Raw genomic sequence first — 12,099 nt, forward strand, 5'->3', positions numbered from 1 at the left:
ACCTCCTGCTGCGCTGAAGGTCCTTTCTGACAGGACACTTGAAGCGGGGCAGGCCAGAAGTTCTATCACAAATTGGGATAGCTCAGGACACAGGTCAAGCCTGCACACCCAGTAGTCAAGGGGTTCATCGCTCCTCAGAGTGTCAATATCTGCAGTTAAGGCGAGTTAGTCTGCTACCTGTCGGTCGAGTCGTTCTCTGAGGGTGGACTGTGGCGATGCGTAGGACTTAAAAAGCTCTGCATGTCCTCCATCAACAACACGTCTGTAAAGCATCCTGTCCTTGCTGGCGTGGTCGTGGTAGGAGGAGGATTACTTTCACCTCTTCCCCCGTTAGATTCCTGTTGTGCTGTGACATCACCCTTATATGCTGTGTAAAGCATACTTTTTAACTTGTTTTGGAACTGCTGCATCCTTTCCGACTTCCGGCAATTCGGTAACATTTCAGGCACTTTCTGCTTATACCAGGGGTCTAGTAGCGTGGCCAGGTCGATCTCCTTCAGCCTTTTTATACGAGGGTCCCTCAACAGGCACGACAGCATGAAACCCCATTTGCACAAGGTTGGATGCCGAGCTACTCATATCCCATTCATCGTCCTCACTGATCTCACTGAAGGTCTGTTCTTCCCCCCAGCCATGTACAACACCACGGGTACCAGATAGGTGACAACGAGCACCCTGGGATGCCTGCTGTGGTTGGTCTTCCTCCTCCTCAAAGCCACATTCCTCCTCCTGACTCCTCTTCCTCACACTCCTCTTCCAGCGTTGCCGCAGGTCCAGCAAGCGATGCTGATAAGGCTGTTTCTGGTGGTGATGGTGACCTCAACTCTTCCTCTTGACTCTCATCTACGACCTGACTATTCGCAGGGCACGCTCCAGGAAGAAAACAAATGGGATGATGTCGCTGATGGTGCCTTCGGTGCGACTGACTAGGTTTGTCACCTCCTCAAAAGGACGCATGAGCCTACAGGCATTGCGCATAAGAGTCCAGGAACGTGGCAAAAGAATACCCAGCTCCGCTGAGGCTGTCCTAGCACCCCGGTCATACAAATACTCGTTGACAGCTTTTTCTTGCTGGAGCAGGAGGTCGAACATTAGGAGTGTTGAATTCCAACGCATTGGGCTGTTGCAAATCAAGCGCCTCACTGCATGTTGTTTTGCCGCTGAATATCTGAAAAGTGCTCCATGGCCGTGTAGGAACGCCTGAAATGGCCACACACATTCCTGGCCTGCTTGAGGACGTCCTCTAAGCCTGGGTACTTATGCACAAAGCATTGTACGATCAGATTCAACACATGTGCCATGCACGGCACATGTGTCAACTTGCCCAAATTCAATGTCGCCAACAAATTGCTTCCGTTGTCACACACCACTTTGCCGATCTCCAGTTGGTGCAGAGTCAGCCACTGATCCACCTGTGCGTTCAGGGTGTACAGGAGTGCTGGTCCGGTGTGACTCTCTGCTTTCAGGCAAATCAACCCCAAGACGGCGTGACACTGTCGTATCCAGGATGTGGAATAGCTTCTGGGGAGCTGGGGGGGTGCAGTTGATGTGGAGCAAGACGCAGCAGAAGAGGACTCAGCCAAGATGGTTAGCGAAGAGGATGAAGTAGGAGGAGTAGAGGAGGTGGCAGCAGGCCTGCCTGCAAGTTGTGGCGGTGTCACCAACTCCTCTGCAGAGCCACGCATTCCATGCTTGGCAGACGTCAGCAGGTTTACCCAATGCGCAGTGTAGGTGATATACCTGCCCTGACCGTGCTTTGAATTTTGGCTGGGTACCTTCCACTGCGGTGTCCCAATAGCTAAAATTTTTTGGAAGGCCTCAGACTCCACCAGCTTGTTTGGTAAAAGATGGCGGGCTAAGAGTTCCGACAAGCCAGCTGTCAGACGCTGGGCAAGGGGGTGACTCTGTAACATTGGCTTCTTACGCTCAAACATTTCCTTGACAGACACCTGACTGTGGGCAGATGAGCAGGACCTGCTGAAGGTGAGAGGCGGAGTGGCGGATGGTTGAGAGGGGGCAAGGAGGACAGCAGTGGTTGACGTGTCTGAAGATGCTGGACCAGGAGGAGGATGGTGGCTTTGAGTTTGTGTGCTGCTTGTACTCGTCATCATGTGTTGATCCCATAGGCGTTTGTGATGTGCGATCATGTGCCTTTGCAAAGCAGTTGTACCTAGGTGGGTGTTGGACTTCCCACGACTCAGTTTCTTTTGGCACAGGTTGCAAATGGCATCGCTGTTATCAGAGGCAGGCACACACAAAAAATGCCACACTGCTGAGCTTTGCAATGATGGCATTCTGGTGGTGGCAACAGCCTGCGTTGATTGGCGTGCGGTCTGGCTGACCCCGGGTGCCGATACATGCTGTCTGACTGTGCCACTAGCTCCTTGCGACGACCTTCCCCTGCTTCCAACTCGTATCCTTCTCCTCTCTGTCTCCCCTTCTGAACTTTCCCCCTGTTCTTCTTCTCTACGAGCGGGCACCCACGTGACATCCACGGACACATCGTCAACCGCTTCACTTGTATCTGACAACTCAGCAAAGGAAGCAGCAGCGGATACAACATCATCATCATCACACTGTACGTCCATGTGTGTAATGCTGCCTGACTGAGACATATCCCTGTTATCTACATCCTTTGGCAATAATTGTTGCGCATCACTCATTTCTTCCAACTAATGTGTAAATAACTCCTCTGACAGATCAAGTGAAGCAGCTGTGGTGCTAGGGTTGGTGGTGGCGGCAGGCGGGCGAGTGGTTACCTGAGAGGTGCCCGAAGCTGAGCTGGAGGAGGATGGTGCGTCAAGGTTCCGAGCGGAAGCTGTAGAAGATTGGGTGTCCTGTGTTAGCCAGTCAACTATGTCCTCAGAACTTTTCGAGTTCAGGGTACGTGGCCTCTGAACACTGGGCATTATTCTAGGGCCAAAGGAAATCACAGCACCACGACCACGACGGCCCCTGCGGGGTGGCCTGCCTCTGCCTGTCATTTTTTTTCCAATTAGTTGTACTATGCGTGCAAGCTACTGTGACACCAGATATGAGTGGTGGCACTGGGCACTGGCAGTAGTGGGCACAGTACACACTGTAGGCCTGACACACACGCTTGCAGGCAACTGCAATTATATTCCAGTGAATTTTTTTTTTGATTTTTTAAATGCAAGCTACTGTGACACCAGATATGAGTGGTGGCACTGGGCACTGGCAGTAGTGGGCACAGTACACGCTGTAGGCCTGACACACACGCTTGCTGGCAACTGCAATTATATTACAGTTAAAAAAGTGTTTTCTTTTTTTAAACGCAAGCTACTGGGACACCAGATATGAGTGGTTACATTGGGCACTGGCAGTAGTGGGCACAGTACACGCTGTGGGCCTGACACACATGCTGGCAGGCAACTGCAATTAGATTACAGAGAAAAAAAAGAAAAAAGCAGAAAGGGCTTTTTTAGGTGCTGTCAGGACGCTGTCCTTACAGCAGAGATCAGATGAGTCCTTCAGGACTGTAGTGGACACTGAATACACTGGCCTAGCTATCGATTTCCCTATTAAATCAGCAGCAGCTGCACTGTACCTGCTCTCACTAACACTGCAGCTTCTGAATGAATCTAAGATGGATGTTGTCCTTGCTTTTTGCTAGGAGGTGGGAGGGTCTGGGAGGAAGGGTATGCTGCTGGATTGGCTGGAATGCTGACTGTGAGGTACAGGGTCAAAGTTTGCTCAATGATGACAAATGGGGGTGGACCGAACATCGCATATGTTCGTCCGCCGCGGCGAACGCGAACAAGCGATGTTCGCCGGTGAATAGTTCGGGACATCTCTAATAGTGACGTACAGTCATTCCACAGCTCACAAAAGGCATTCAAAAGCATGTGTTTGCACTGCCACAACATGGATTAAAAGATCGTTTTTTTTTTATTGCCGCTGCCTCCATGTCCTAATTTTGTTCCACTAAAGAGTCACTGGGACATCTGCAGGGGGGGAGTTCTTTTGTTTTTGCTTTACTTTAGGATGCTATATGCAGGGTTTTTTTTTTAGCTAGAGGTTAGCTAGGAATGTTGGTGGCCTGTACAATGATGTGCACATCCATATATGTGACCTGTCTGCCATTATGACCCCCATTAACTGTTTCTCTACCAGAAAGGACTAGCTATGCATGTTGCTGCACTGATCAGTGATGTACACAAGGACACATTCTCCCTAAAGTTTAACTTCAGGCCTGGAAAGACCTGATTAAGCGCTCTTCATGACTAATTAATATGTAACAAAGTCAATTTTTAGGAAATATTTGGCACAAGATCAAATAGAATTTTTGAAAACTTCTGTTATCTCTAGTCATCTATTTGTCTTTGGTTTAGGTCCGTGTACATTGGACCTACAATGAAAACTTCTGCAGTCTCTCTAATGCCAAGAAGAAGTTCCGACAAGAAGTGGAGATACAACCTTCTTCATCTGTGGTTGTTCCATTTATCATTATACCACTAACCCTGGGAAATCATAACATTGAAGTAAAGGCAACTAGCGTTTTTTTATCTGATGGTGTAAAGAAAAAACTGTTTGTTGTGGTAAGTAACAAAGAAAGATGTAATCTCAGTGACATCCCTTTATGTAGGTGTAATGTGGTAATGAATTTGATTGCATGCACGATCAACCACATTCCACCATGTAGATGGTAATTGTATGGTTCCATGCAAGTAGTATAGGGACCCATTGTCACCACCAGACATCTGAGAAGCTCTGACAGATGCCTTTCAGAACCTCCTCCTTGAGCTTCCTTTGTTTTGGTTTTCAGTTCCTCATCTCGTTAGCCTCTCTCAGCTGTCATGTAGTTGGACTGATTGCATCCCTTTAAATTCCTCCCCATAATGCATTAGTGTGCGTTTTATACAACTTCCTGGAGTGTGTGTGCATGCTGATCCTATTTCCCAGTCTTCTACAAGATAAGTGTTGTACATTCATTTGTGATTTTCTGTTTGCTGGATCCCAGGTGACCCTGACTCCCTCCGTGTCTAGTGTAGGGAGCCGGTGGTCGTGTCCCCTCACTATTATAGGGTGTTCAGGTGTTATACAGTCGAGGTAGGAGGATATGCGATCATCTACCATTGGGATTTTCGCATAGGGTGAGCAGTCAGGGAGAGTGCCAGGTCTGATGCAGGGGTCTCCCTTTTTGTTCCTTAGTTTTGGATCCAGTGAGTCATATATACATTTTGTGTTGTCTTGTTTCCTGTACACCTTCCGTGACATTATAAACCGCCAAAACCGTCTCAAGCATGGATCCGGTTTCACTTTTGACTGAACGCTTCCAGGGTCTTTCATTGGAGGTAGCTGATCTCCGTAAGACTCTTTCTCAGTTTCAAGTGACCGGTTCAGCTTGCGTTCATGGAATTTGTTCTGAGCCTAAGATCTCGCTCCCGGATACGTTCTCCGGGGGTAGTGAGAATTTTGTGCGTTTTAGAGAGGCTTGCAAACTCCATTTTCGCCTTCTTCCCCATTCCTCTGGTGATGAGGAACGGAGGGTGGGGATCATTATATCGCTGCTCAGGGGTAACGCTCAGTCGTGGGCCTTTTCGCTGCCGGTGGGGGCACGGCCCCTCCGTTCAGTGGATGAATTCTTTTTAGCCCTGGGTCAGATATATTATGATCCGGATCGTATTGCTTTGGCTGAGTCTAGACTACGTCTGTTATGCCAGGGTAAACAATCCGCAGAGATATACTGCTCAGAATTTCGGAGATGGGCAGCTGATACTGGTTGGAATGATGCTGCACTCCGAAGTCAATTTTGCCATGGTCTTTCAGAGGGATTGAAAGATACATTTGCCTTTCATGAGAGGCCTATCTCCTTGGACTCTGCTATGTCTCAGGCCGTTCGTATTGACAGGCGTCTTAGAGAGAGAGGAGAGATCACTCCTTCCTGTCATACTCAATCCCAGGACAGTGCAGCGGTCTCATTCTGTGCGCAGGGGTCTCAGTCGCTTTCAGCCCCTTCTGAGCAGGAGCCCATGCAGCTGGGGTTGATTGCCTCTGACAATAGAAGATTCAGCCCACATGGGAAGGTTTGTTTTTGTTGTGGAGGTATAAATCATTTGGCAAATGTTTGTCCCTCTAGGAGATTCAGGCAGTTTTTTGGGAGTAATAAAGAAACAAAAAGAAAAAAAAAACTTTTAAAAATGTTCCATCTGTTACTATTGGCAGGGTTGAGGTGGAAATTGAAGGTTTTCCGTTTGCTTGTAGTTCCCGTTTTGTCCTGCCTGCCAGGGTGGCGCTAGAGAGAAAGAACATTTTTTGTGAGATTTTTGTAGATAGTGGAACAGCTGTCAATCTCATTGATAATCAATTCGCGCTAACTCATGGTTTCCAGGTATGCACTTTGGGAAAGGATATTCCTGTTTTTGCTATTGATTCCGCTCCACTTTCTCAGAAATCATTAAAGGGCATAGTTCACAATATCCGTTTAATTGTGAGTGATGCTCATGCTGAGGATGTGTCATGTTTCATCCTTAGCGGATTGCCTACTCCTCTTGTGTTGGGGCTACCCTGGCTCACTAAACATAACCCCACCATTGATTGGCAAGGGAGGCAAATAAATGGTTGGAGTGACTTTTGCAGAGAGAATTGCCTCACGACATCTGTTTCTGAGGTTTGTACTAAGACTGTACCATCTTTTCTCTCTGAATTTTCGGATGTCTTCTCTGAGAGTGGAGTTCAGGATTTGCCCCCGCACAGGGAGTACGATTGCCCTATTAATCTCATCCCAGGCGCCAAGCTGCCTAAATCTCGTTTATACAATCTCTCCCAACCTGAAAGGGTCGCTATGCGTGCTTATATCTCTGAGAGTCTGAGAAAAGGACACATACGACCCTCGAAGTCACCTGTTGCCGCTGGTTTTTTCTTTGTTAAGAAAAAAGATGGTTCTTTAAGACCTTGTCTGGATTTCAGGGAGCTGAACAGTATCACTATTCGTGACCCTTATCCGCTTCCTCTGATCCCGGACCTGTTTAACCAGATTGTTGGGGCTAAAGTATTTTCCAAATTAGATCTAAGAGGGGCATACAACCTGGTCAGGGTCAGAGAAGAAGACGAATGGAAGACGGCCTTCAATACCCCTGAGGGCCATTTTGAGAATTTGGTTATGCCTTTTGGTTTGATGAATGCCCCAGCCGTTTTTCAGCATTTTGTGAACAGCATTTTTTATCATTTAATGGGGAAATTTGTATTAGTGTATCTAGATGACATTTAGATTTTTTCTCCTGATTTCAAAACTCATAAGGAACACTTACGTCAGGTCTTGCTCATCCTGCCGGAGAATAAATTGTACGCTAAACTGGAAAAATGTGTTTGCGGTTCCAGAAATTCAATTTCTGGGGTTTCTTCTCTCCGCTTCTGGTTTTCGCATGGACCCCGAGAAGGTCCGCGCTGTGCTTGAGTGGGAGCTTCCTGAGAATCAGAAGGCGCTGATGCGTTTTTTGGGTTTTGCCAATTATTACAGGAAGTTTATTTTGAATTATTCCTCTGTTGTTAAACCACTCACTGATATGACTAGAAAGGGGGTAGATTTTTCCTCCTGGTCGGTAGAGGCGCGTAAGGCCTTTTCTAATATCAAGGAGAGTTTTGCTTCCGCTCCCATCTTGGTACAACCTGATATTTCTCTACCCTTCATAGTTGAGGTTGATGCTTCTGAGGTGGGTGTGGGTGCGGTCTTGTCTCAGGGTCCCTCTCCTGCCAAATGGCGACCGTGTGCCTTTTTCTTGAAGAAACTCTCCTCCGCAGAGAGAAATTACGATGTAGGAGATAGGGAGTTGTTGGCCATCAAGTTAGCTTTTGAGGAATGGCGCCATTGGCTAGAGGGAGCCAGACACCCTATTACCGTGTTTACTGACCATAAGAATCTGGCCTACTTGGAGTCAGCCAAGCATCTGAACCCGAGACAGGCCAGATGGTCTTTGTTCTTTTCAAGGTTTAATTTTCTTGTCATGTTCCGCCCTGGGGTTAAGAATGTGAAGGCGGATGCCCTGTCACGTTGTTTTTTGGGAGGTGGGAATTTTGAAGACCCGGATCCCATTTTGGCTGAAGGTGTGGTGTTCTCTGCTCTTTATCCTGAATTGGAGGCAGAGGTTCAGGTAGCCCAGTCAGAGGCTCCCTGATCTTTGTCCTCCTGGGAGGTTGTTTGTGCCTCTCGCTTTAAGACACAGGATTTTTAAGGAACACCACAATACTGTCCTTGCTGGGCACCCGGGGGCAAGAGCCACAGTGGATCTCATCGCTCGGAGATTCTGGTGGCCGGCGCTTCGTAAGTCGGTTGAGGGTTTTGTGGCAGCCTGCGAGACCTGCGCTCGTGCCAAAGTCCCTCATTCACGGCCATCAGGTCCTCTCCTTCCGTTACCCATTCCTTCCCGTCCTTGGACACATCTGTCCATGGACTTCATTACAGACCTGCCTCGTTCCTCGGGGAAGACTGTGATTCTGGTGGTGGTGGACCGTTTTAGCAAAATGGTGCATTTCATTCCTTTTCCTGGCTTGCCCAATGCTAAGATGCTGGCGCAGGCATTTATTGATCACATTGTCAAATTGCATGGTATTCCTTCAGACATAGTCTCTGATAGGGGCACGCAGTTTGTTTCCAGATTCTAGAAGGCTTTCTGTTCTCGCTTGGGGGTTCGATTGACATTCTCTTCTGCTTTCCACCCGCAGTCGAATGGTCAGACAGAGCGCGTCAATCAGAATCTGGAGACATATCTGCGCTGTTTTGTGGCTGAGAATCAGGAGGATTGGTGTTCTTTTTTGTCCCTTGCTGAGTTTGCTTTAAATAACCGTCGTCAGGAGTCCTCTGATAAGTCACCATTTTTTGGTGCATATGGGTTTCATCCGCAGTTTGGGACATTCTCTGGAGAGGGGTCTTCTGGTTTACCTGATGAGGACAGATTCTCCTTGTCTTTGTCATCTATTTGGCAAAAGATTCAGGATAATCTAAAGAGCATGAGTGAGAGATATTAGCGTGTGGCGGATAAGAGACGTGTGCCTGGTCCAGACCTGAATGTTGGTGATCTGGTGTGGTTGTCTACTAAGAATATCAAATTGAAGGTTCCCTCCTGGAAGTTGGGTCCTAAGTTTATTGGGCCTTACAAAATCTTGTCCGTCATCAATCCTGTTGCCTACCGTCTTGATCTTCCTCAGACTTGGAAGATCAATAATGTTTTTCATAAGTCCTTATTAAAACCTTATGTCCAACCCATTGTACCCTCCTCTTTGCCTCCTCCTCCGATTGTGGTTGATAGTAATCTTGAATTTCAGGTCTCTAGGATTGTGGATTCTCGTATTGTCCGCGGTTCTCTCCAGTACCTCGTTCATTGGGAGGGTTATGGTCCTGAGGAGAGGATGTGGGTCCCAGTGACGGACATTAAGGCCACTCGTCTCATCAGGGCTTTCCATAGGTCCCATCCTGAGAAGGTGGGCTCTGAGTGTCCGGAGTCCACTCGTAGAAGGAGGGGTACTGTCACCACCAGACATCTGAGAAGCTCTGACAGACGTCCTTCAGAACCTCCTCCTTGAGGTTCCTTTTGTTTTGCTTTCATTTTCTCATCTCGTTAGCCCCTCTCAGCTGTCATGTAGTTGCACTGATTGCATCCCTTTAATCCCTCCCCATACTGCATCACTTTGCGGTTTATATTACTTCCTGGAGTGTGTGCATGCTACTGCTACTACTGAGTCTTCTACAGATAAGTTTTGTTCATTCATTTGTGTTTTCCTGTTTGCTGGATCCCAGAAGACCCTGACTCCCTCCGTATCAAGTGTAGGGAGCCGGTGGTCGTGTCCCCTCACTATTATAGGGTGTTCAGGTTTTATACAGTCGAGGTACGAGGATATGCGATCATCTACCATTGGGATTTTCGCATAGGCTGAGCAGTTAGGGAGAGAGCCAGGTCTGATGCAGGGCTCTCTCTTTTGTTCCTTAGTTTTGGATCCAGTCAGTCGGATCTTCATTTTGTGTTTTCTAGTTTTATGTACACCTTCCGTGACAGCGACTGACCCGTGCGTGCTGCAGCTGAAACTCCACTATGGCCTGCTGCTGCTCGCACAGTCTGTCTAGCATTGGCAAGGTGGAGTTCCACCTGGTGGGCACGTCGCATATGAGACGGTGAGCGGGAAGGCCGAAGTTACGCTGTAGCGCAGACAGGCGAGCAGCGGCAGGATGTGAACGCCGGAAGCATAAACAGACGGCCCGCACTTTATGCAGCAGCTCTGACATGTCGGGGTAGTTGTGAATGGACTTCTGCACCACCAAATTCAGCACATGCGCCAGGCAAGGGATGTGCGTCAAACCGGCTAGTCCCAGAGATGCAACTAGTTTTCGCCCATTATCGCACACCACCAGGCCGGGCTTGAGGCTCACCGGCAGCAGCCACTCGTCGGTCTGTTTTTCTATACCCCGCCACAATTCCTGTGCGGTGTGGGGCCTGTCCCCCAAACATATGAGTTTCAGAATGGCCTGCTGACGTTTTCCCCGGGCTGTGCTGAAGTTGGTGGTGAAGGTGTGTGGCTGACTGGTTGAGCAGGTGGAAGAAGAGGAGGAGGAAGCCGAGTAGGAGGAGGAGGCAACAGGAGGCAAAGAATGTTGCCCTGCGATCCTTGGCGGCGGAAGGACGTGCGCCAAACAGCTCTCCGCCTGGGGCCCAGCCACCACTACATTTACCCAGTTTTCAGTTAGGGAGATATAGCGTCCCTGGCCATGCTTACTGGTCCACGTATCTGTGGTTAGGTGGACCTTGCCACAGATGGCGTTGCGCAGTGAACACTTGATTTTATCGGATACTTGGTTGTGCAGGGAAGGCACGGCTCTCTTGGAGAAGTAGTGCCGGCTGGGAACAACATACTGTGGGACAGCAAGTGACATGAGCTGTTTGAAGCTGTCTGTGTCTATCAGCCTGAATGACAGTATTTCATAGGCCAGCAGTTTAGAAATGCTGGCATTCGGGGCCAGGGATCGAGGGTGGCTAAGTTATTGAGGATGACACTATCCGCACCTTCAATCTAATATACCCTTTTATGGATAGATTTAAAATTGGCCTGATACAGCAGAAACCACTGATTTAGGGAATTGCTAAGTTGGGAATTGCATTTCAACCCAGAACAAAAATATATCCTTTGCCAGACAGCAGACAGTATTACAATTGGCTAGCCACAGCTGAAACACCAGATTTAGGGTACTGCTATTTTGGCAATTGTATTTCACCCCTCAATAAAATAGCAAGCACAGCCAAGCACCTGATGTAGTATATATAAAAAAAAAAAAAAAACACTATTGATGGTTAAATGTATTTGGTGGCAGCTTGCGCTGGCGCACCACAAGAGACAAATTGGCCGCCGATCACCCCAGAAAAAAGTGACAGAAAAACGCTCTGGGCAGCCTAAAAACTGTGAGCAATTAAATAGTAGCAGTTGAATGATCCACAGCTGTAGATCGATCACTTCATTAAGTGTTTTTGCTGAGTAAATCCCTGCCTAATCTCGCCCTAACAGCAGCAGCTGCATCCTCTCCCTACACTGATCAGAGTGACGTGCGGCGCTACGTGACTCCAGCTTAAATAGAGGCTGGGTCACATGCTTCACTGGCCAATCACAGCCATGCCAATAGTAGTCATGACTGTGATGGCCTCTTGGGGCAAGTAGTATGACGCTTGTTGATTGGCTGCTTTGCAGCCTTTCAAAAAGCGCCAAGAAGGCGCCGAACACCGAACCCGAACCCAATTTTTTACGAAAATGTTCGGGTCCATGTCACGGACACCCCAAAATTCAGTTCAGGTTCGCTTATCCCTAGTTATTTCCCTATCCATATTTGTTTGCAGAGCAGTTGCCATGCTCTTAAACACATTTACTGCCATTTACATCCCTCTAGCCTTTTCAAGGACTATTTTAGAGGCCTTTAGAATTTTAGTGCCCTAAATTGAAAAAAATCTTATTTTCAATTGTCGGGTGACATTTTACCATTTTTTGGCGTATACAAACCCCTGCTGTGCCTAGGTGACAGGAGCCTAAATCTCTCAAAATCCTGTTGTATTGCTGGGTGACATGAACCCCCTTTTGCCGTGAATGAACCCCTGCTCTGCATTT

The 12,099-nt window shown here is 48.0% G+C and overlaps 1 protein-coding gene across 1 annotated transcript in view; it reads left to right on the top strand.

Moving 5' to 3' along the window:
* Nucleotides 1-12,099, top strand: part of LOC122927156 (A.superbus venom factor 1-like) — a 503,636-nt gene that overhangs the window by 316,734 nt on the left and 174,803 nt on the right. Inside the window, exon 20 of the mRNA XM_044278753.1 lies at nt 4,353-4,559. Within this exon, the coding sequence (XP_044134688.1) occupies nt 4,353-4,559 (207 nt within the window). The remainder of the gene's footprint in view (nt 1-4,352; nt 4,560-12,099) is intronic.

This window comes from Bufo gargarizans, chromosome 2, assembly GCF_014858855.1.
Source record: "Bufo gargarizans isolate SCDJY-AF-19 chromosome 2, ASM1485885v1, whole genome shotgun sequence".
NCBI lineage: Eukaryota > Metazoa > Chordata > Amphibia > Anura > Bufonidae > Bufo > Bufo gargarizans.